At 38.8% G+C, this 25,956-nt stretch overlaps 1 protein-coding gene across 1 annotated transcript in view; it reads left to right on the forward strand.

The window, feature by feature from the left end:
- The window catches only part of PACRG (parkin coregulated), a 514,653-nt gene that overhangs the window by 290,619 nt on the left and 198,078 nt on the right, over positions 1-25,956 (forward strand). The window contains exon 4 of the mRNA XM_059083526.2: positions 9,536-9,685. Coding sequence (XP_058939509.1) covers positions 9,536-9,685 — 150 coding nt within the window. The remainder of the gene's footprint in view (positions 1-9,535; positions 9,686-25,956) is intronic.

The following is a 25,956-nucleotide window of genomic DNA, read 5'->3' on the forward strand; positions in this document are numbered from 1 at the left end:
TGGGTTCTAGTGCTGGCTCTACCATTTTGTATAAATTAGTCTGTCTCTTTGAGTTTGGGAGATTAGTCCTCATCTCCAAAACAAGGGAATTAATACATACCCCAGATAGTTGCTGTGATCATTAAGGGAGGTCGTGTAGAAATGCCCAGGTCAGGTGATAAGCAGGTTCTTACTAAGTGTCGTGTTGAATCTGAGCAGTCATAGCCAGGTGGGGCTGTAAAATCCAGCTACCTGATGGAGGCTGCTCTTTCTTCTTTCCTTTCTGTCCATTCCTCTCACACTCAATCTGTCAATTGCCTACCGCCTTTAATTGCCTAATAAGGAAAGTCATCATATAAAAACTGGTGTCCCTCTACATGATGTCCTATACGTAAATACTGTGTTAGTGGATGCAAGATGATAGCAATCTGAGGCAGAGACTAGTCATTCTCAGAAGTATTTAAACAGTTACCTGGTCACTTGCCAGAGGAAAAATTCCTTCTGGACCTGTGACGGTGAATAAAAATCAGGCCTATCCCTGTATGAATGGGGAAAAAGACTCAGAGTGATCCAAAATAAAAATGATGAGAATGGAGATTATAGCTGTCCATGCCAGAAAAACACAATAGAATAAAAGAGAGAAAGAGCTAACAATAGCATTACTGCATTTTCAAACTGAGTTCACCACATATTGGCTGTCCCTTTCCCATTCTCAAATAAAGAAACAAATTCTGTCACTCTTCCTGTAGAGTGTGATAATTCAGAACAACGGCTCTGAAGTCAGACTATCTGGTCAAAATTCTAACTCTGCCACATAACAGCTATCAGACAAGTTAACCACTTTGGGGCTCAATTGATAAAACTGAGATGAGAGTGGCACCCAACTTACGGTTAGTTGAGTGATTGAATGAGATAATACATTTCAAGCTCTTAGCAGAGGATGTAGTGGGTGATACATTTTATCGTCATTATCTTCATCATCACCATCACCATCATTCTCCACCTGGATTATGATAACAGATTTTGGACAGCCAGGCTAAAATCTCCTATTGTTAACTTCCTCCTTCCACATGAGAGCCGAACTCTAGTCAAGGAATAACACTACCGCAGAGTGTCTCTTGCTTTTTCAGAAGATGCCAGGAAACCCGGCTTCACCAGGATGACTTGTTCCCCAGGAACAGACCACTTAAGCTCAGACCCCAACAGGCGTCTATTTTGCTCAAAGTCCACACTAGAGCCTGTGCTCACCGCGCAGCACTCAGCACTCCTCCTGAGCAGGCTCCGAGTCGGGCCCTGCTGTCCACCAGGGTTTGGTGGGATGCTGGGAAGACCTGGGGTCTAACCATCGTGAGCACAGGCCTCGGGCTCGTGCCGAGCAGACCACGGCTGGTCATTAACTAGCTGTGTGCTTTTGGTAAAGTGATTGTTTCATCTCTCCCAGGGGATTCTAAAACCAACTGCCCGGGCATTATGTAAGGACTAACAGATCCTACAAGTAGGAAGTTTAGCACAGTGCCAAATCAAGGTGGTCATAATAGTAAATTATTATTTTTACCTCCTTGGTGTTCCTTCATGGCCATGTCTTTACAGACTTCCCAACTTCGGGTCATCAAAAAATTGATAGATTTGGATTTTATAACTTTCATCCAAGTTGCAATAAAAATGTTAGATGGAAACTAGACTAGGTCAAGTATGGACCAGTGCAGTATTCCAGTAAGGACTCTGCAGGTCGATACCAAACCGATAAGGCATATCACTGAAATTCAGTTATTCACACAGTCAGGAAAAAAGAAAAAGCCTAACTCTTCAACCATTTCTGTGTCTTGCCTGCAGGAGACTTCTTGCCAGATGCCTTTGCTATATAGTCTGTTTGGGATGTCTTTTATGAGTAAACTTGTTAGAATGCATGAGGGAAGCCTGGCCTGACATTCCAAAAAGCTCACTCTGGCTCCTAGGAATCATGCTGTTGTCCTAGGAGCTCTCAAATCACTTGCTTAAATAATCAGTCCTAGAATTTTACCAGATATTGATGTCAAGCTTAGCAGTGTGTAGTTTTTCAAATTCTTTCTTTGGGGAGGAAAGGGCAGCTCCTTTTTGGAAAGTGATGTATTTACCCATCTTCTATTTCGTAGCACAGCTCTCAACTTTCTTGTTTTGTGAAAAGCCTGTGTGTACTGTATCCTTCTTCATAGTCCACTACTTCTGTTATCTTAAAGCTGGAGCAAACTTAGACACCTTTTCTCAACCAGAGGAAAAAACATAACCGTAATTTTTAGAAGCAGTGCCTGCTTGTCACAGCACATTGTCACTTGGTTTTACTCTGAGGATGGCACCAAGGCTGGCTAACTGCTTCCTTTGCTCATCATTCCATCTGTCACCCAACTCCTTCAAGCTAAACTGAGCCAGTAGTGTAGGGACAGGGGAGCAGGGTGTCCCAAAGAGTCAAATCCTCCTCTGCTTTCTGACGAAGCAGGGTACTGATAAGTTTATTCTCAGTTACTCTTAGAGGCTTCAGTATGTCTGACAGCAAAAGCAGGCCCAACCTTGGTTGCAACAAGATTGAAGAAGAGTGTGTTGAAAGACATTGTTCTTCAGGTTCCTTTATGTCTAGAAAGTTGTGAGTACTAAATAGATCATGCTACTGACTATGATGTTGAGACCATTTTGGTAACTGAATACTTTCATTTATTTAAGCGAATAATATTAACTGTGTATCTATCTTTAAAACTAAGTGTTTAATGGAAAGAAAGACCAAACACTGTCACTGAATACTAAGTTGCATTGTATGGTCCTAAAGTCAGACTATATTCTTGTCTATCAAAAAACAGAAAAAGTTAACCACTTGTAATGACAAAGCTTTGATGGAAAAGTCTGAATTTTGTGTAAAGATAATTCCTTTCTGTATGAGATGAGAGAAAAATGATGCTTTTTAAATATAACACTTATTGGAGAACAATGAATTGAAGAAAAATGGTAACAATTATGATAGGCTTACTCCATGTATATCAAAGCTAAGCTAAGTCTCTGATACTTTAATTGAGAACTCAGGCAACATCATAGTTATTTGTACAGCAATTGAGTTCTGTTTTGGAAGGAGAATAATTTCTACAATTTTGAAACCTAAATTTGGTTTGAAAACATATTTTGAATTCATTATATTCAGAAAACTAAAAATGTGTATGGTTAGTGCCCCTTGACTAGCAAAATTTATATTCATTTCAGTCTAATTTGACTAACATGATACTGGGTGCAGCAATCTCAATTATTAATTAAATATTTCAACATCAGAAAAAATAATACTTAAAATACTTTAAGACATCTGTAATAGGCAAATTCATAGAAACAGAATGTAGGTTAGAGGTTACCAAGGGCTCAAGGGGAAGTGAGTGGGGAGGGTTTTTTTAAAAGAGATATAGAGTTTCTGTTTTGGGTGATGGAAAATTTTGGAAATAGTTAGTGGTGATAATTGTACAATACTGTGAATGTAACTAATGCCACTGAACTGTACACTTAAAATGGTTAAATAACATTTTATATATATTTTACACAGTAAATTGAAAAATATATCATTTAAGATATCAAAATAAATAAAAATGACTCAAACACTAGTAAACCTAACAAAGGTATACAGAATCTACTTGAAAAATACTATAAAGCTTTTCTGAGGAGTTTAATAAAAAACAAGAACAGTTGAAGAGGAGATACATGTTCCTAACTGGAAAGATGGCCATTTCCCCCAAATTGCTCTCTAAATTTATTGGAAATTTTATCAAAGTGCCAAGCATACTTTTTAACCTGACTAAATTATTCTAAATTTTCTCTCAAAATGTAAATAGTTAAGAATAATCAAGAAAATATTGAGAAAGAATAAGGAGACAGGGCCAGAATTCTGCTACATTAAAAAAATATAAATTATAATCTTGAAGAATAATATTTTAGGGAAATATGGAAGATACATTGAGTTTTTTAAAAAAGCAGTGTAAAAAAAGGTATTTTTTAATAGAATAAAATCCAGTGTCTGTATATTCCAATGGATAAGATAGTCTCTATTGTATCTGAGCTTATAAATCTCCAGTATTTACTGTGTTTACATTCTATTTTCAAAATGAGAGCAGAGTGAAAATACACTTTATAACCTTCTTTACTCACCTGTATCTTATAAACATTTTCCTATTTAAAAAATATTTTCCATTATATGACTTTAATAGCTATAATTTTCCATTGTATAAGTATACCAGATTTTACTTAAATAAGCCAGAGTTTGGGGGAACATTTAGATGGTTTCTAATTATAAATAATACTATTGATACATCCTATCCTATAACTCTTTCTGCACAGCTGCATACTTCCTTTGACTAAATGCCCAGAAGTGAAATTGCTGGGTCAAGTGTTACATGCATGTTGCTATAGAAAGATTGTGATGGTTTACAATATGGTACCTAGGAGAGTGCCTCTTTTCCCAGACCTGTTTCCATACTGAGTATTAAATTTTCAAAAACTTTTTGTTAATATGATATTCAAAATTATAGAGTAGTGTTTCATTTCATTTGATTATCAATGAAGTTGAAAATTCTACAATAGTAATTGTTCACTTGTATTTATTAATTTGTGTATTGTCTATTTATGTTATATGCCCATTTTTTAAATTAGCAGTTTCAATCTTTTATTGGTTTGTGGTAGCTATTTGTATATCAAGGATGTTAACATTTATACCATATATCAAAAATATTTTTTAGAATTTATTGTTTGCTTTTACATTTTGTTTGGTGTATCCAATTTTAAAAGAAGTAGAAATATTTCCATCTATTCCTGATTCCACAGTAGTGAATCATATCTAATAGTAGAAAATGTTCTCACTTTGCAAAAAATCATAGCAATAATGGAATTTATGCTTGAGAAAATCATACATGTGACTTACAACCATCGAAGATGAATGTTTTACTACTTTGACTTTAAATTATTTTTTCCTTATTATTCAACAATTTCTATACATCTGGAAGCTCTATCTTGTTGATTATACTTGAAAGCAGTAAGCAGTACAATAGAAATCTAATTTTGTGAATATAAAGGTTCACCTGGTTGATCTATAATGTCAGTAGATTTCTCATGTTAGACCCTTTTCAAAACCTTAAATCTTGAGTTCAGAGTCCTCACTTAAATCTTGACAGTTGCTTTCAGGCCCATCAACACAAAAATAAGCACATTTCTTCTCTTTCAAGCTATAGAATCATATTCTCTTTATATCTGTTAACATACTTTTTCAAAAGAAAAGAACTTTGTTTCAAAAAAAAAACCAAAACCTCTTTTTTATTTAGTTCTACTGGGACAGTAAGAACAAAAAGACTTCCAACTTAATGGTATATCTTAATTCCCCAAGAATGAGGAAAAAAAAATAGAACTGAGGAACTGAAGTGGAAATGGGCAATATAAAAAAAAAAAAATCCCTCGTAGATGAAGTTAAGGGGCTTTTATAGCGCATACCGTGGCTCTATTTCACAGCTACCGCAGAAGTTTTAGAGCCAGTCCCTGGTCATTTAGGATGCCTCAGCGTTCCATTTTAGATGTCATTAAGAGTTAACAGTAGAAGCATTTTACTTGTCAGTCTTTGCCAATTCAATAACGTTTTCCACAATCATGGTAATTCAATTGGTGTTGTAATGAGATAAAATAATTATTTCTTAATAGCTATTATTACTCTCCATGGTGAGAGAGATTATTAATTTATCCCCAGGTGATCAATTAGCCATATGTACAGGGATAAACCTAATCAACAAAAGTTCGATGTTATTATTATTCATATATATAAAAAGGTTTACTCCTTAATATATTCTATATGGCAAGACTCTTCTCTAACATCGGTAGTAGATGAGCATACTTTAGCCTGTTTTATTGCAAGCTTTGGCATGTATACTCTAAAAGAAGGGCACTTGACAAGCCAGCATTCCGTAGGTGCTACAGCCACCAAAATCTTTTCTGCAGTCACCAGATGGGCTCTACACATGCTCAGATAGCTACCTCTTCTAATACTTTTCATAGGTTCTCCTACCTGTGACTTTATGGTGTCAATAGAAAGGCTTTCTTGAAAAATAACAACCCACAAAATAGAATGAAATTATATACACTCAATTTTATTTATTTTAATATATAAAAAATTAAAACAACAAACTCATGTAATTCTGTTTCAATGTCTAATCCTTCCTGACTAAGCAGTTTATAAAACATTTAGCTGGATGTGGCTGTGAGTCCTTTTTAAGAAGTGGGGTGGGATAGAGGGACGAATAGAAAGAAAAGACAGAAAGCCAGGATTTTAGACATCTGATTCTATTTGGCTGATGAGACAAGACAGGACCTAGGGATCTTTTAGCTTGGGGAAAAGTACACTGCCTCACTCTCCTTTTATGTACATCTACACATACTCACATCCTTCTTCTCATCATTTCTCAACGATCCCAAGGAAAACACATACACAATGATAAAAAGCATTTGGAAGACTGCTTCTTTGCTGTCTTGGGCTTTGTTCCCACATCGCTAAGTAGAATTTTATCCCTATGAGCTGGAGTAGACCTTATAAAAAAAGTCCTTTATCCAAGAGGGGGCAATCTAGCATGCTGTTCCCTCTCCTTCACCCTAACAACATCTACTCACCCCTTAGGTCCTTACCTGTGTCTGGGAGCCTTCCCTACTTTGTAGGCTGGGCTAAATGCCTTTTTGATTTGCTGTTTAAATGCCATATCCTTCTTATGAAATCTCAACACACTTGTAGTATTTGTTCAATATATTCTTCCATACTATATTGTAAGCCCCAAGGGGCTGAGTACTATATCTGTCTTGTTCACCTCTCTATATCCAATTCTTAAAAGAATAACTGGTGCATAATGCATTCTCAATAAATATTTGATGAATGAGGATTAAGTAAACTAATATATGTAAAGTGCTCAGTTTAATTCCTGGCTTATAGAGGTGCCCAATACATGTTAGTTACTAGTATATGAACCATCACACAGATCAGTGCAGTACCAAACCCTAAACATGTTGAGCTTCATTGGTAGACTTTTTGAAAGAATGTCCACTGCCCATAATACTCAGAATGACATTTCTGCAGGCTCCCAGCTCTCTTCTGTTAAATGAAGTTACACCAGTAAGCAGGGATCAATAACCTCTGGCTTCCTAAAAAGACAAAACAATTTTAGCTTGGATAAGACCAGAAGAAACGTCCCCACTACCACTACAAAACATTCTACCTGACCTTCTCCCTCTCCTACTTCCCGTGGTTCTCTGAAGCTGTGCTCTTGAGCATCTCATTACTACAGGTTTTAGGCTAAATTATAGCACTCTATTTTTAGTTATTTCTCAGAATATATGGTATGGTCTGCAGTGTGTCTAAATGCTGTAATAATGAGCCACCATGCAATCAAATTCCAGAGTTATATTTAACTTGGTTCCTTGCGTTGAAGCTGAGACTTCTCTATTCATTGTATTTGTGTTTGCTTTCAAACCAAACAGGAATGTAGTCTGAACTGGACCAGAAGTTGTGGGGTTGCCCTGAGGTGTTTTCATACCTCAACCCCCATATTTTTGCTGGAGGGGATGAAGCTGACCACACTTTAGTTTTAAGCACTTCCTAGTGATTCCAAAGAGAATAGCTGTGAAACCACTAAATTATACCTGATATTCTTGTATTTTCAATTGAGAATTTAGTTTGGTTCAAACTTACCTTAAGTGTCACCGTTGTGCCTGGCTAGTTTGTACTTTATTCTGTAGGAAATGGTGTGGGGGAGACTGTGAACTCTCTGAGCAGGTAGAGAGATTATCAAATATGTTCTAAGAAGGTGAATCCAGCAGCAGTGTGAAAAGACAGGTTGAGGGAGTGGAGCGAGACAGAAAGAAGGCAGGTGGGTTAGGAAGGTGTGGCAGCTCTCTAGTAAAGGAGTTCTAAGGGCCAGAATCAGAGGATAGATGGAGAGGATGGAGCCCCAAGACCAGAAGAGTGGAGGTGAGGATGGAGCCCCAGGACCAGAGGAGAGGTGGTGAGGATGGACCCCAGGACCAGAGGAGAGGTGGTGAGGATGGAGACCCAGGACCAAGGGAGTGGTGGTGAGAATAGAGCTCCAGGACCAGAGCAGTGGAGGTGAGGATGGAGCCCCAGGACCAGGGGAGAGGTGGTGAGTGTGGAGCCCCGGGACTAGAAGGGTAGAGGTGAGGATGGGAGGAGGACACACATTCAAGAGCTACTTCAAAAGCAGAACAAGATGACTTTGCAACATGAAGAATGCAAGGGATGAGAAACAGATTTTGACCCTGGATACCTGGGAACCTGGTTGTATCAATACTAAATATGGGGTAAACAGGTAAAAGATAAAGTTTATGGGGGAAACTTATCTTTGGAACAAACTGAATTTGAGGTGATAGCAAGACACAGCCTATTGGAAATGTGAGCTGGAGTTCAAGAGCAATGTTAGGACTATCTCACAAGTATAGTGACTGTGGTGTCATTCCTTTGGATGGACTGGTTCCTTTTGTCCCTCCATAAATGGCACATGCTTTAATGTCATAGTCAATTTTTTCTTTAGAAGGTAGAATATTACAAATAAGAGCCTCTGACTTTGTCCTGAAGTGGTCTCGGGCATTGCAATTTATCAGTCACCACCTTTGACCTTCTATAATAGATGCTTTATATGGCTTTTCTATTTAAATCATAGAAATTTTGGCCATTTTAGAAAGTAAATAATAGGTTCCCATGATTAAGGACCAAGAAAGTGTGGGAGATTTGGCCGTGTTTATACAGCCAGTTATCAGTGTCCTTGTCCCTGGGCCTCTGCATTCCCACTGGAGCAGGTTTCCAGACCGTGCACTTGGGGGACACCAGGTAACTTACTGTCTCCTGTTCTGTCTCTGCAGTACAGCTTGTTACTGTGCATTCAGAAGTGTTCTTTAAAAACATTTTGTATGCCTTTGGTATCTTAGTTATATACAGTTAATTCCTTCTAAAGTTCTGAACGTTAAAAATTTTTGCTTTTCTTCCCTACTTTCTTGAGAGTGTAATTATAGTCACTTTATGGTCACTTCTACCAACAATACTCTCGACGTTTGTAACCAGTCTATAATTTGTACTCATACACAGCATAACCAGTCTCTTCTTCCCCCAAAAATTTTTTTCATGGCAATAGTTTTAAGCATAGCATGGATTGCTAACAGAAAGGGATTGTTGCACAAGTTATGTGTTGTCAACCTTCATGGGGTCCTTTAGCGACACGAACTGATCTTTTACCTTTCGTGCTACTTGTCCCTCACCAGCCTCTTCTGTGAAGGACAGTGAATTGCTTTCTTAGGATTGATGAGGAATCAGTGCAAGTCGGGAGAACAAATAATACACAAACAAGATCCTGTTGACAGCATTAACAGTCCATCATTCGAAGCTGTAATCACCAAGGCTCACCCCATTGGTGACCCCCAGTAGAGTACAGTTTCATTAAGTGGGCTGCGAGACGACTTCCCTTAACGTTGTAGAAATGAATGCTTTTTCTATTTTTGGCTTGTTCCTTTTCCTACGGTATAGATGCCTTGAACCTCCGAAACCGACAGGTCATCTGCGTCACTCTCAAAGTCCTACAGCATCTGGTTGTGTCAGCTGAGATGGTGGGTGAAGCTTTGGTGCCCTATTACCGTCAAATCCTCCCCATCCTGAACATCTTTAAGAATATGAATGGTGAGTTACCCCAGAAGTCAAAATGTCTTTTAAGCACTAAAAAAGGAGTGGTCTGAGGTAGAGTTAATCAGCAACACATTTAGGATTTATTATTGCATATAAACCAAGATCCATTCAGAGATCTAAATAGCATAACTCCTACCTCTTCTCCTGCTACTCCCTAGGGAAATAGTAAAATTAACAATTTCATTTATTACTCCTGACATGTACAGCTTACTTACTCAGTACAGAAGCACTGAAACAGTTCTATAATCTTCCAATAATTACATTGTAAAGTTTTTTTTAACAGCCTTTTGAATACGTTAGTAGGTTTTGAGTTTGTCCTTTCTCTTGATAGTAATTCTACATTTAGGTATTTCCTGTTAAAATTACAGTCAACTTTTATAATTGATTTAAGAGGAATTTTTAAAGCAATATTATTAAAATCTGGTACAGGCGGTTTGGAGAGTTTTAATATAAGTTCTCCTATTTCTATGAAAAAAAAGAAAAACAGATGATCCGTAGTTACTTAGCTGATGGTGCGTACTGATTAAATATATATGTTCTGATGTATTTATCTTTTAAAATAGTATTCTATAAGGTTGGGAAAGCACTGATGCACTGAAGTGAATCTGCTTCACCCAAGGGTATTAGCAAGTTGTGGTGACCTCCTGGCAGGCAGTGGATGTACATCTGTTCATTGACACTGTGATTTTCCTTTTGTACCTCTTGAAACAATGTGAATCTAATTTTCTTTTATGTTGCTAACTTTGAAGTTCCATACTTCTCATATGCACAGTGTAAGTCAACATTTGAAGTTAATATCTGACAGCCATGTAAGTTAGTAATTTAGTGGAACAGTGCATGAAAATTTTGCAACATGATCTGCTTATTGTACAGACGAGAAAACATCAAACTAAAAACTGAACATATGACAGCTTCAATCACAAAGAAGTCCTTTTTTTGGAATCATTATTTTTCATATATTTCCTAAATTGCTATTAAAAGTCTCCCTAATCAGGCAGACTATTCAGGAAATCATGGGATCATCAGAATCTTTAGCTATCTTTCAGGAGTAGGGCCTACTTATATGTTTAATATTAAACATTTTTAGTAAAAAGGACTTCAACTGGGGTTTTGGGAGCTTAAGAATGCTCATAATGGAATGAGTTCATATCCATTCCAAAATATCTAAACACTACCGAGTTAACGTGGTCATTTAGATGAGATGGTGACTCTTTCAGGAAAGTAAAAACTGGGTGTTAATAATTCAGTCTTTTACGATCTAAACTGAAAGTTTTAGTAACAGCATTTCTACTTTGTGGAAAATACTTGCTTAAATATTCTTGATTCATAATTCATATTTTTACTGCATAGCGGCATCAAATAAGAGATAGATATAAAGACAGGAATGCTAGAGATAAAGACAGAAATGGAAGAATCAGGGAACACTCACCACGAGAAGTCTCAGTTAGAGTTAACACTTTTGAAGCGTGTGATTCACAAATGTTTCCTCAATAATCCTCACAGAAACTATGATGTATGTATTATTACTTGTTCCATTTTTTAGCTGCAAAAGTTGCCTCTCTGTAACTCTTCCCCTGCATAAACATTTGCTTCTGTACTTGCCTCTCACGGAAGGTGAGTGCCAGTGTCCCCCCCTGCCCTGCTTGAGTAGGAGCGGGGGACGCCACGCGCGTTCATGCTCTCCTTGCCCTACAGTGGGATCCGGAACTTAAATCTAAGCAACATTTTGTATCTTTGTATAAAATAAGAAAGACAGTGATCTTCAAAAGATGATTAGAATCTCCCTCATCCTCAAGGAACCCTGTAAAGAAGAATAAGCACAGCTGCCACTAAGACAGAGAAATCTCTTGGGAGCTCTAGACTATTAAACAAAAACAATTGGTTTCTACATATTCCTCATTATACTACTTATTTAATTCTTTAACTTACAAATGTTCATATGCTTCACAAAAGCAGCAACTGGGTTTAGGAATACATCCCCTGTTTATTTACAGTTTATATCATGGCCTTAATTGGTCCCACACCTAGCTGATTACTTTGGAACATTTCTAAATGCATGCACCAGGAATTCTACATTCAACTGTATTTCTGGTTAATATTTTTCTGACATTTGAGCAGAAAAACTATTAGCTTCAGCTTCATTTTCTACTTGTCTTAGAGACCTGTCAGTACAATGCCAGAATGCAGTTTGCTGTATTTCCAAAGGGTCATCTTACAAAATTGGAGCATTCTAGCTCTAAAACATAAAACTATTCTTCAAAGTGGCTGTTACCACAGATCCAGTTCTACCAGTAGAAGCTTAACACAGGATTTCCAATTATAATACTATTTTCAGTCTAAAATTAATTTAGGTTTAATAGCATTTTAATAAACCTTGCTTTATGATTATATTTTATTCATATTCACAGAACCATAGATACATTTTTATTTGAGCAGGTGTCTTTAGTAACAGACATACTAGTTACAATTAAAAATACATTAGAAATTTACAGCATGTAGCATTAGAAAAGATATTTCATCCTTAATTTCAATGTATCTAAGAACAATTTCATTTTCTGTTTCCTTTTTCCCTACTTTCATGTAATCAATGTCTTGTTAAATTCATATTCAAAGATATGTATTTCCAGTCCCACAACAAAATATTTTTGAGAGTGAGACCCAATATAAATGACCAAAAGAATGAAAGAGAGAGTGTTCCTTCAAATATAATGACCTTATCCTTCTGTTAATGTTCCCTTGAAGCACAAGCTTTAGCATAATTCTACTGCCTGCTCCTTTTTGCAATTTCTGTCCGATTTTAATGTCAGCTGGACTTTCTCTGAAATGATCAGAGGGGCTGAGTAGCTAGCGAATGCACAACCACGCCAGCAGTCTTCCCAGGGGACCAGTGGGAAATAGGTAGACCGGGGGGAGCACATGACACTGGTAGCACCAACCAGTGTCCCTATCCACACTTCTACAGGTCATGAAACTTACCGCCAGCCCCACAGAATCAGTCGTGGTCTAGGAGAAAGAGCGGCTTTGTATTTCTATTTATAAATAACATACTTTCACAGGTTTTAATTAGGCTACAGTTAAAACAACAACAGACAAATCGGTGAATTGCAATGTGGAATAAAGAGTAATATTGGGGAGCAGAAGAGATGTGACCTTAGGCAAGTCATGTGACTTCTCTGAACTTAAATTTCTTCATCTGCACAAAATATTTATAATAATATCTTTTTCATAACGTTGGCAAGACAACTTGAGATAATGTACACCCCTTCGTGTGGGGCCTGGCCTTGACTGAACATTAAATGAGATAGTCATTATTATCATACAACATTATATACACGTGCAATGTTATCCCTGTATGATATTATATACAAATATAGCAACACTGTATAAATTAGTATATAGCAGCTTGGAGAGGTGATTTAATGTACTGTATCCCCTGGTCACTTCTGTGAGCCTGTGAGTGAGGCATGACCTCCTGGTTTCCCCAGCGGCTGCAGCCCCTTTGCTTCAAAGGACTCACCTTGCCTCTGACTACCAAATGCCAGGTGAGTGGCCAAATTAATTAAGGACAATGGGATTCATTCACGGATAACTGGTTTTCAAATCCATCCCTTCCTGGCAAGCTCAAACATGTGAGTGCGGTTTGGGGGAAGGTCATTATCATAAAAAGAGAAGCTGAGTGTGACAAACCAGGATCAGGGTCCTCTTTGGAAGATCCAAGCTAGTAGCTAAGCTTGAACTTGTTTTCTTTCGTTCTAAACAGTGAATTTTGGATATCTAAGACATGCTGTCTTTCCAGTGACTGCTGTGGGGTGAAAGAGAAAGAAGAGTTTCTATAACAACAATTTCTTCTTTCCTGTGTTCTTTCACAAATGTTATTAAAGGTTACAGAAAATAAAGACAATAAGAATGCTCAATTTATAGCTTTCAGAGATGAAACTACAAAATTAATGATGCAGTGTATTGCATTTGAGAAGCATGAGCCAATAAATGGCATTAAAACATTTACAGCTAAAATATGGGGCTCTGCCAGCAGATTAAGGCTATCCAACAACCGTGTTTTGGGGAGGCAATCCTTATTTTGGTACTTTTGTTTCTAATTGCACCAGAAGTCCTGAAACAACCTCTAAGGGATATAGTTCAGAGACTCCAGGTATCAGCAACTCTAAAAGTACAGTACATTAACTTTATGTCACAGAATATGCAAAAGTAAATGTAATAATGAAATAACATGTTCCCAAGTGTGTAAAATCAAATAGTCTTTGATTTATCTAGGATACTTCTAAGATGTATGCCATAGACTAATAGAAGTCCATGAAAAGAGATTTAAAATTTCCAGTTCAAATTCAGACACATTAAATAACACAGGAAATGAGAATGCATTAAATTTGCAAAATTTTGGAAAGTTTCTACCAGGTCTTTCGCCCTGAAATTTAAGGGCGTTTCTAAAAAATAGAACCAACTGTTTTCTACTGATAGTCTTTTAAAACAACTTCTAAGGAGAGCCTAAGAACTCTCAGTCAACCTGTTTCAGACCCTCTTTAGATATTTTTTTGAGTTCTACGGTACCTATTTTCATGGTCCTTTAAACTGTTGATGAACTTTTGAGAGCTGATTGTTCACCAAAAATGTCTTTAGTTCTTATGTCTTATAATTGACTTGTATAAAGTTTATTTCACAGAGCTTTTAATTTAATTTTGAAATTAAGGTTTATTCCCCCATGGAATTCTATACAATTTTTAGTATGATTTAGAAATTTGCTTCAAAGCTCCTTTGGAATCATTAGGCTTATTAGATTTGAAAGTCTTTGAAAGTCCTAAGTTTATTGAGGAAAGTATTAGAAAACTACTCCAGCATTCCTGAAAGTTAGATTTGGAGTGATCCTGTATCTATCTAATCTCTTCTGAACTCTTCTTCCACTCAGATATAACTAGTTGGTCTGAAAAGAATCCTAGGATCCTAACCAAGCTGGCAGATCCATGTAGGTGCCCTTTGATCTGCACCTCTCTCCATTTACTAAATATCACATTTACTAAATGTGATATTTACTAAATATTTATAAATATTTAGTAAATATTTATAAATATTTAGTAAATATTTACTAAATTACATTTACTAAATATCAGACTATTGGTTTCATAGCCCAAATGTGTTGGGGTTTCTTTTTTCTGTGAGGAGTGTAGCACACGGAGAAGAATTAGGTGCTTAATATGTGTTTGTGTGGAATTTATTCACTATCCCAGTCTGCATGACCAATACTTATTTATTCAGTCTTGTCCTAAAGAGCCTCACTATTTCATGAGGTAGCCCATCCTACATCCAAAGAGAAAATCACTTCCTACAGTGAATGAAATATATGCCAAATATTTCTATCTGGCTTATCTCTCTAGTCTAAACCACACAGAATAATATCTAGTCCCTTTTCCAAATAAGAGGCCCTCAAAAAATTATATAAAACTTTCCTACCCTTTCAGTCTTCACTTCTCCAAGTTCAATGTCCCTTCGTCCAAGCATTCTTTATTAGCAGAGGTTTCAGAGCCTTGAAAGTCTTAGGGGATGGAGATGGTAGACCCATGTACCTGTAAACACTGATGGCTCTGCAATAACCCAGGAGAGCAGCCCCGAGGGACAGATGGTCCTGGGAAAAGCCAAGGCTTCTGTGACCTCATTTGATGCACCTCATATGTGGCCAGCCCATAAAATGGCCACCTTACTACTGTGAACTCTTACCATTATGTTGGGGTCAGGTGCGCCCTTTAAATGGCCTCTATCTGCTCTTCTTTGTAGACCCTCGTGACTGCATCTGCCCAGAGGGAAAATTACTCTCAGGGTTGTCTGTCTATATCTGGAAACACATGACCCGGCAGGATGATGACCAAGGGAATCAGAATCTAGTTCTGAAGGCTGTTGATTAGCTTCCTAGGGCCACTGTAATCACTTACCACAAACTGGGCAGCTTAAACAACAGAAATTTACTGCCTCACAGTTCTGGAGGCCAGAAGTCCAAACCCAAGTTGTCAGCAGGGCCGTGCTCTCCAGTCTGTAAGCAAGAATCCGTTCTCCACCTTTCTCTTTGCTTCTGGTGGGTCCAGCACTCCTTGGCTTGTAGACGCATCACTTCACTGGCTGCCTCCATCTCCACATGACATTTTCCCCTGTGTGTCTGTCTTTGTGTCTCTTCTCTTCTATTAAGATACTTGTCCTTGTCAGGTTTGGATTAGGTGCCCTCCGTACACCAGCATGACCTCATCTTAACTTTACTAATTACATCGGCAATGACCTTATTTCCAAATAAGGCCACATTTGGAGGTTCCAGAAAGGGCTTGAATTTGGGGGGGGGGGTGCTGTTCAATTTGAGACAGACCATGTAACTCTCTCCCAGGGCGTGTGGAAGTGCGGCCCCATACTTGATGAGTAAAGTTGGAGGTTTCGCGTGCCATCCATTCCCTCACATCTCCATCACTGAACGAGGACTGGCTGCACAAAACCTGATGAGAACTCCCCCTTTTAATAACAAGGAAAAATTCTCTTCCTTTTCCCTTCATCAGGAAGGGGGTGTTCAGTTAAGAAAGGAAAGGGATCTAGGTAAGTTTGGAGAAGAGGGGATAGCAGGCGATTTTTTTTTCCTTCGGTAATGTTGCAAACTGACAGAGAGGTGAACGAGTGCTTTCGCGGCTCTGGGCGCTGCCCGGGATATCCCAGACTCCCACAGGCGTGCTGCCACCCGCCTGCCAGAGGACCCCAGGCACCCACTCAGGGTGGCAGACTGCATTGCCTGCGCCTGTCCCTGCCCAAGCAGCTGGGCGAGAGGGTCCGGCCACTCTGTACCTGAATGGGGTTTGGATCAATAAATAGGGGTTCAGCTTGTGAACCAGGACAGGTGGGACAACGTGTGGAAAAACAAGAGACGGGAGAGTGTTTAAGAGCAAGGTTTCTGCGTCAGGGTTGCTTGGCTTTGAATCCTGGCTCAGGGTTTGTGACCTTGGACTGGTTACATAACTACTCTGCGCCTTAATCTCCTTCATTTGAAAAGCAAGTTGTAGATGGAAAACTGCTCATTGACCCGCAGAGAACTGCGGGAGACCGTTTTGTAGGAGTGTGGGCCGCATGAGGGTAAGGGGAAGAGGTGATGAAATGTGAGTGAAATTGCTTTCCAGATCAGCAGGTGTTACAAGTCTGTCACCTGCATCACGAGGTTGTGGAGAAGACTATATGTATGTAGTTTTGTGTTCCTTCGAAGAAAGTTAAGTGACATCTATTAGAATTAATATGATAATTTAATAAGGTGATTAGATGCAAAATAAATGTTCAAGAATCAATATATATATTTTTTAATGTGCCAGCAGTCAGGAATACAATGCATTGTTTTCTGGATGCTAATAGTTCCTACTTGCAGAAATATTCCATCAGAGATAAACTTTTACTGTTCAGCTCTCCCTCCCCTGGAAGATAGTTTTAGTTCCTTCTTTGGATTTCCGAATTCATTTCAGAAGAGGGCAGAAGTATGTACCTAATCAAATGGCTTTACCTTGGTAAACCAGAAGTTTACGAAGAATTGCCTGCCCTGATGTACTATTGAAAACCCAGCCTCTTTCCAAGACAGACACCGCTTTCAGTTTCTAAATAGCTTTTATATTTGCAGTTTCTTTTTATGAATCTTTCCAAATCTCAGTGTTCAAGTTTCATCCTGGGCGCCGCAGGTTAGCTCCCACCATGTGTAACCTCAGCTAAAGGGATCAGACTGTCAGAATAACTCCGAACTGCAGACAGGTTCACCGCCCAGGCACGTCTTGATAGTCCTGGACCAAAGGCAAGTTTGATGGATCGAATTTACATAGTTAATCATAAAAAAATCAATTTCAGTATGGAAAGAAAGGATTGACCTGCTAGTTGGAATGGGCCACTTGGCCTACACCCTGATTCTTGACCTTGAGGGACCATCCTAAAACCAGTCCAAAGACTCTCAGGAAACAGCACCAGAAGCAAACCCAAACTTCACGTCCTCCCAGGAACCTCCCCTGATCCCCCTCTGATCTGTAGAATGGAGTCCTCTTCCGCAGGCCTTTCCGAAATCCCTCATGCTGGGTAGATTTCATTTCCTGGGTTTATCGCCTCAACTAGCCCGGGGTGGGCTGGGGCAGATGCAAGGAGAGAGTGGGGACAACTGGCCATTTCTTAATCTGTCTGCTAAGCTATGTTTGCAATGTGTGTTTTGTCACCCCTCGCACCCCCTCTGAGGTACTCCACAGAGGATCCACAGACAAAGTGATTTGATCTCAGCTGCTTCCCAGTCTTAGGCCCCTGGCATCGTCACTGCTCACCGGAAACTGGCACGTTTCTGAATAGGAGATTTCCACCAGCTCAGCTAAGGCTTTTGAGATATGCCTCCAGAAATCTGTGTAATATGCTCTAATGTATTTAAAGGCTCAAGGTGGGTCCCAAATGTGGATATTAGCCCAAGAGAAAAGTGTTCTTTCCTGTTTATGCAACAGAAAGTTTTATTTAATCTGACCAAGAAAGCATATAGTGATTTCTAAAGCTGTAATTTAAGGAGGCTCCTATATTCAGCCAGATCATAATTTGTACTTTTAAAATCACCTAAAATATCACCTATTCTGGATTTGCTGATAATTAAGGTCTCATTCTCATTTTCCTTTATATGCAAATCTTTCAGGACCACCAGTAAATAACTTTTTAGAGGTCTCTATATGGACGTTGCAGAGAAAATAAGAATGTCACCAGTGTCATTGTTGTGTTGAATAGTCGCTATTCATGACATAATTAAAAGGCACGTTTAAAAGGGGACAGGAAGCAAAAAAATGAGGTTTATTCAGTGGGAGAGCCTTGCCCTGACACTGCATAAAACTTAGCAGGGGCCTTCATGGTTCCACTCACGCATGGGATCCTCAGGCATTTTGAGTCACACACACAAATTCCAGTGCTTAGAATCCCTTCTTCAACAGATTGGTCAAAACTCTAAACTTGATCTACCCTCAAGTATTCTCCCCTCTTCCAGCTCGGATCTGATTCAGGCTGGTCGCTGGCAGTGGGAGAAGCGGGTGTAGTGGCTTCACCTCTCTTTTTCTGCCCTGTGCGTTGCCCCTGACCTTGGCTACGCACAGGGCGCTCAGGGTGGGGGAGGCGGACTGCGAGGAGAGCAGAAATTCCTGCTGACCCACGCTGTCCTGACCCGGTTCTCCCCGCCCGGAAGTGCCTCTCTCTTCTGCATGTTCACTTGTGGCTCCTCCCTCCGCCGCTAGATTTCCTGCATTCTGCTCAGCTTCCGGTGCTCAGGGCCCGCCCACCCTCCCAGGAAGCCGTGCCATCCAGTGTGGAGATGACCCCGCCCCCGCACGCCCTCCCCTACGGAACACACCCTCACTCACCCTCACGGGAAGTTCTGGAGCGCATGCCCTCCGGTCCTGCTCCGCGGGCTCCGTCCGCTTCTCCACTGTGAGGAAGAGCCGGGTCTTCGTGTCGCCCAGGACAGTGCCATGGACACCTTAGAGCACCCAGGCCTCTCCAGATGGCACCTCCGGCAGGGTGGGGTTGGCCCAGAGCACAGCGACAGCGCCCTTTAGAGAAATCTCTGTCTTCTCGCTATGTGTCTCTCTTTAAAAGCCTGATCCGACCGGTTATGGAACCGGTCCTCTGAAAGCCCTCAGTCCCGCCGCTGGTGAAGTGCTGGCCTCCCACCCCATATGTTCCCGCAGTTCCCGTCTCAACCCCACACTACACTGGCTTCCATTTACTTGAGCCAAACACGAAACTGTAGGAGGCGTTTTCCACTTAGTATGAAATCAGCTTTCCATTTTTATTGTCCTCCTCAAAAATCTATACTTTTCACATTGACAGGAAGAATTGTATATAGCTCAGCAAAAGCTTAACCATCAATGAAGGAGGAATTGAAAAATACAATAGACATATTTCCTTAGAAAAACTGCAAATATTATCGATATTTCCTTGCTTGCCTGCTTTTTGTATTATATTCTCATGCACATCTTGAATTAATGTTCCAAGTAGTAAAGAAAAAAGTAATGATGGCAGTGTTATTAAGAGTAAGTTCTCTTTGGATCCTTCCAGGATTAATTTACTTTCTTTTCCCTAAAACACAGTACTTTACTATGAGCTTTTTGTGAGCCTATTTATATCCATTTTGAGAGAGCAATGAACAAAAAATGACTCTCCTTTCAATGACTTTTAGATTTTGCATATACCTATTACAAACCTACCTTTACTTCCCCCAAATGAGCCCTATATTTTTTTCTTAAAATTTATCTCTTGAGCCTTGAAGTTATCTTTATCACAAACTAAAAAGCAAATTAATGATATAATAGTTAAAATTTAAAAGCAATAATTGGGCCATAATAACAGGATTATTGCCCAGTAATTTTCCCACTATTTCAAGCTTTGTTTTTACCTCCAAGAAAGTTGGATATTTATTATACACATAAAGGGTTTTGAAGAGTTCGTAGGTCTTGTAACACAAATCATTGATTATTATCTGTGCTTGTGTGAGTAGGTTGATTTGTTATAAATATCATAAATAGCCATCTAACCAGGTGGCTGAGACTTCGGTCTGTCTAGAAGAAGAATATGTGTTATCCTTTCAGTATTCCTTATGATCTGTGAATATAGAATGATGATATTCAGGGGGAAGCAGTGAAATATTTATATTTTTGTGATGACCCACTAAAACGTCTAAAAATTTCTGTGAGGATTTTAAGCAACAGTGGAATGAGGGGGAAGAGTGTGATGACAAGCCTTTCAAAACCTGCTCACATGTCCACCTTTCTTACACACCTGCTGAGCTGTCTCCGTTGCTTGCCATGGTACACTGGACCTTCTTGCTCTCCCCTTAAGGCTGGTCTCACTACCTCCAGAAAGACAAGTGCATTAGGCTAACTCCAAAGCCATAGAGAACAAAGTGGTTTTTACTAGTTATTTGGAGGATGCCAAAGGGAGGACAACATAGTACATCACTCATTGATTCACTGAAAAAAAATAATCGAGTGTTTACTATGTGCCAGCACAGCAAAACCTTCTAAAAATCCATAGACGATTGAAAGTGTGCTGCCATGCAGCTATATTCCACTTACCAAATGCATCAGACTCCTTTGCAGCCTTACCCCGTGTCCCTGAATCAATGCGTACCTCCACGGGAGACCCGAGGAGCGAAGGAGGTTTCCACCCTCAGAACAAAGCAAACTTGAGGCTCCTTACTACCATACACCCTCCCCTTCTTCTGCACTCTTTAGTAACTTAGCCCTGAGGTGAGGGCACAAATTTCGAAAAGTAAAATCCTAGATTTGATGGTAGACTTGTTGAGACTCTTCAATGGGAAGAAGAGTGCTGCTTAGACTTAATGCATTTTCTGAGCAAATGAAATAGTGAGCTATGTAATAAAGGTTCAGATTTATCATCATTACCATTATCTTCTTGTAGAAGAATGCGGGAATCAGCTTCCTTAGTCCGAGCTACACATATCCATTCCTGGGGAGATCATAAGAAGAAACTCCCACTGTGGATAACCTTCAACTAATGTGATTTGTTTTGTTTTGATTTTCAGTTTTATTGAGATGTAATTGACATATAATTGTATAAGTTTAAGGTACACAAAATTGATTTGATATATGTATATATTGTGAAATAATTACCACATTAAATTTAGTTAACATCCATCATCTCATATAGTTACAAATTTGTTTTCCTTGTGATGAGAACTTTTAAGATCTATAGTGTTAGCAACTTTCAAATACACAAGACAGTGCTGTTAACCATAGTCACCAAATATTGTTAATCAGCTGTCTCTTAGAATTTCTATGACCAATTTTTGCTGAATCTTTGCTAGGAGCTCCATTATATACAATTTCTGATAAACCTTTGCTAAGAACGACATTATGATATGTGTATTGTGTTTATAAACTCAAGCAAAGAGCATCTGAGATTGTCTTGAAACTACCAACCAACTAGGTTTGAGAGTCCATCTAAATGCATATGACTTAGGCCATGGTGGATAATACTTCATCTGGTGCATTCTCCATCATCAGGAATGCCTGATAGGTCTAGTCTTGTTCTAATCAAATAGGCCTATGGGATCCAATAGCAATGAGCTAGAAGCTCTAGGGTCTTTTTGAATATCTGGGTGTTGTTACTTGAACATAAATTCTGTGAAGACAAGAACTTTTATCTCTGTGTCACTGCTTTATCATCAGCTCAATAGAAGATCCTGGCCATTCTTAGCTCAATAAATATTTGCTAAATAGTTGGATTGGGTGGATGGATGGATAGTATATTCATTTACTCTTGCCACCATAACAAACCACCACAAATTTAGCTGCTCAGACAACACCCATTTGCCTGTCTCACAGTTCTGTAGATCAGAAGTCCAATGGGCTTGACTAGGTAATATGATAAAAATCTAATAAGGCTGAAATCAAGATGTCAGCTACCCTGCATTCATTATAGAGATCCTGGAGAAGAATCTTACTTCCAGGCAGAAATCAGTTCCAGGTGGTTGTAGGACTGAAATCCCCATGTCCAGGCTGGCTATCAACATTGGGTAGCTCTCAACTTTTAGAGGCTGCCCACCTTCCCTGGTTCACAGCCCCCTTCATCTTCAAAGACAGCAATGGCAACTCAAATCCTTTTCATACTTCTAATCTCTCTGACTCCCCCCTGCCACATCTCAGCTGCTTTTAAGGGCTCATGTGATTACATAGGGCCCACACAGATAATCTTGGATAATCTCCCTATTTTAAGATCATCTACAAAGTCTCTTACAGCAGTACAGTACCTAGACTAGTGTTTGATTGAATAACAAGAGGACAGGACTCATGGGGGACATTTTTAGAATTGTGTCTTTGGATGAAGTTACCCCAAAGTTGATGTCCAGATGGCCATGACTGGAACCTTGAAGTATATGTTCAAGAGGACACAGAATGAATCTATTTCTTAAGCTCTTTGCAAAGGTAGCACAGCTCTACACTCCCATGAAAAACTCAGAGAAGACTGCAGATGTGCAACACTTGGAATGGGTGTGACAAGACACAGAGTTTAAAGGTTTTATTGTTATCTCAGAGTTGAATCACATTATCTAAGGATTTGATGATTCATATATAAGTGGAGAATAAAGTCAAGAAGTTCAACCTGCCTTTCAAAAGATTAGCCAGTGATAAAAGAACAGCATCTTTAGCCAGTTAGTCTGTTAGCCAATGGTGTTCTCTCTCCTACCTTATGTTCCTTGTCACTGACAGTATATTTCATTTCCTGAGTAATTCCATCAACATACCTAAAATTCCCACAGGCCAGCAATAGAAAGGACAGGGAAGTATTGTTTTTAGAATTGCTATAGTTGCTTTACAGATGAAGAAGCTAAGAACTGGATCAAATGATTTGCCCAAGGTCGTATGACAGAAATGAGTCACAGCCAAGACCTCAGAAGTCAATAGATCCTACTTCCAAACCTGAGTGCCAGATACTCTAAAAATGTAAATTGCTTTGCCAGAAATAGGGGTTCTGAGGCAGTTCTGATCAACAGATTTCTTTTATTTAATGTGCTGAAGTAAATTGACATTTCATTGATCCACTTTAACAATTATTATATGCTGTCAGATCAAAGCAGCTGTTGCTAATCTTCCCCACAAATTCATATGCATTCTAAAGCAAAAATGTTTTCATATCATCAATTTCTATTGTGGAGCAGTGATCAATAATAGCTTGAGAAAAACTCTGAACACAGAAAACTAGCAGCAATTTCACCTGATTAAAAGCATCATCAAACATAAAGTATTAACTAACCCTCTAATGTAACTTCACTCTTTTTGCCAGAAGGAGTTCAAATATATATTTTTAATCCAGTGGCATTCCTTCTCTCAATTATCAATAAAAGCAGTATACATAGTATAAGCACCTTGAGGACCAGGTCTTTCTAGAAGAAAGTTACTCCCTAGAGTACATTTCAAAAAATATGTGGAATCACTTTACCATATTTCATTAAATCCAAGATGTAATCAAGTGTTAAAAATATTTTATATTTTATGCCTCCTTGAGAAAGAAAAAGTGTTTCCAATTAAACTATGATGCACTATTAGCATCCTGAAACAGAAATGTAAAAATTTTTTTAAAGTGACTTAATTAAATATATTGAGTCTAATTCAACTTGCAAAGTGAGGCATCAGCTATCTTGAACATGAAAAATAAACTATCATGAATGGAACGAACAGCACACCCCATCCACTCTCTTTGGGGTTTTCCTGTACCTCACCTAACCTCATCTTCACAACCAGCATATAAAGCAAGTATTAAGACCCGTTTACAAACAATGGAAGTATTTTAGTGCTTCACCCCAGGTCATTCAGAAGCAGTCAAGATTAAAAACTAAATTAGTTTGATTCAAAATGTGTTTATTTTGTTTTCTAAGAGGGTTAGAATCTCTTTTTTCCCTGCTTATGATTTCCTGGCCAGTGTATCTACCCATTTCTTGGGAATGGACCAAGAGGATAGAGGGTGAAGAGGCCATACCAAAGACTGTACTTTAGAATACACGGTACATTATAAAAGTAACATCCGTCAAAAATGTATAGCTAAATTATATAACTAGAATCTGCATGAACATGGACATGCACACGCATCTTTAAAATCAAAGGAATTTTGGGGGATACATTAATGGATGCAAAAATAGATTAGCTCAATTTCTATACAATACTCTCTACATAATGCTGATAGTCGAGAAATTAACATTGTGAAACCAGTTATGGGCTTCAGTCTTCAATAAGCTTAATTTTTTTAATCTCAAAAAGAGCTACTTTTCAGAACAATAAATTTGAAATTATAACCCGAAACAAAAAATAGAACTTTAAGTCTTCTTTGTAAGGAAAGTAGAACAAAATAATGATAGCGTTATAATGAAATTAGGAAAGTAGAAAAAAATAGACATTATAAGAACAGTTTAACTGTATTTATTATTATAGACAAAGTAAAACAATTCAGTGTTCACATGACAGGTTAAGGACTGTAGTTACTAAATTGTATATATAGCTGATGCCTAATAATTTTTTAAACTCATAATTTAATAAATTTTCCTTGCTTGATAAATTTGGATTGTTTTTTATTGGCTAGTGATGTTTGATGTTTATTTCAGAATTACTTGATGGGGAAAGCTAAAATAATGACTTCCATGTGATTATTACATTGATTTGGAAAAATTTTAATAAGTTATAGAGCTAGTATAAATTTAATTTGCAGAATGTTTTTGTTTTTCAAACACAATCCTTTAAGAAAAGACCACTTGTTTCAGGTGGAGCAGTTCACAGTCTCTTTATCCTAACTAATCCCATAGTCCCCCCAATAATTTTTCCAAATAACAATAGGAATAGAGATTAAAAATTGCTCTTGCCGGGCTTCCCTGGTGGCACAGTGGTTGAGAGTCCGCCTGCCGATGCAGGAGACACAGGTTCGTGCCCTGGTCCAGGAAGATCCCACATGCCGCAGAGCGGCTGGGCCTGTGAGCCATGGCCGCTTAGCCTGCGCGTCCGGAGCCTGTGTTCTGCAATGGGAGAGGCCACAACAGAGAGAGGCCAAAAATTGCTCTTGCCATTTATTCTTCATTTATTTGGCCAAATCAATATTTCATTTTAAGCACAATTGTAGATCACAGAGAACAGTGTTCTCCTAATTTTGTTAATAACTCACAGGATGAGTGTTCTTATACTGTCTATGAAGTAGTCTAAAATGTGACGTTTATCTACCCTTACCCATGAGTTACGGAGAACTTCTATGAACCTGTTTTTGAAAATTAGCCTATTTTTTCTTAGAATTTTCTGCCTACTTATACTAGTAAATCGATTGCATTATTACATTTCTCTTAGTTTCCCGTATTTTATTTTATTTTTTATTTATTTATTTTTTTTGCGGTACGCGGGCCTCTCACTGTTGTGGCCTCTCCCGTTGCGGAGCACAGGCTCCGGACGCGCAGGCTCAGCAGCCATGGCTCACGGGCCCAGCCGCTCCGCAGCATGTGGGATCTTCCTGGACCGGGACACGAACCCGTGACCCCTGCATCGGCAGGCGGACTCTCAACCACTGCGCCACCAAGGAAGCCCTCCCGTATTTTGAAAAGAAAGCATAATTCATTCCAAATAAAACCATTCCAGGGTAATAATCATTTAGCATATAAATGATCTTAGTATTGATATAGCTAAGTTTCTCAAATAAATAATTTCCATGCCCAACGCATAATCTACCAAGCATGCCTGTTAAACGATAGT

This window comes from Kogia breviceps, chromosome 13 (assembly GCF_026419965.1).
Source record: "Kogia breviceps isolate mKogBre1 chromosome 13, mKogBre1 haplotype 1, whole genome shotgun sequence".
Classification (NCBI taxonomy): Eukaryota; Metazoa; Chordata; class Mammalia; order Artiodactyla; family Physeteridae; genus Kogia; species Kogia breviceps.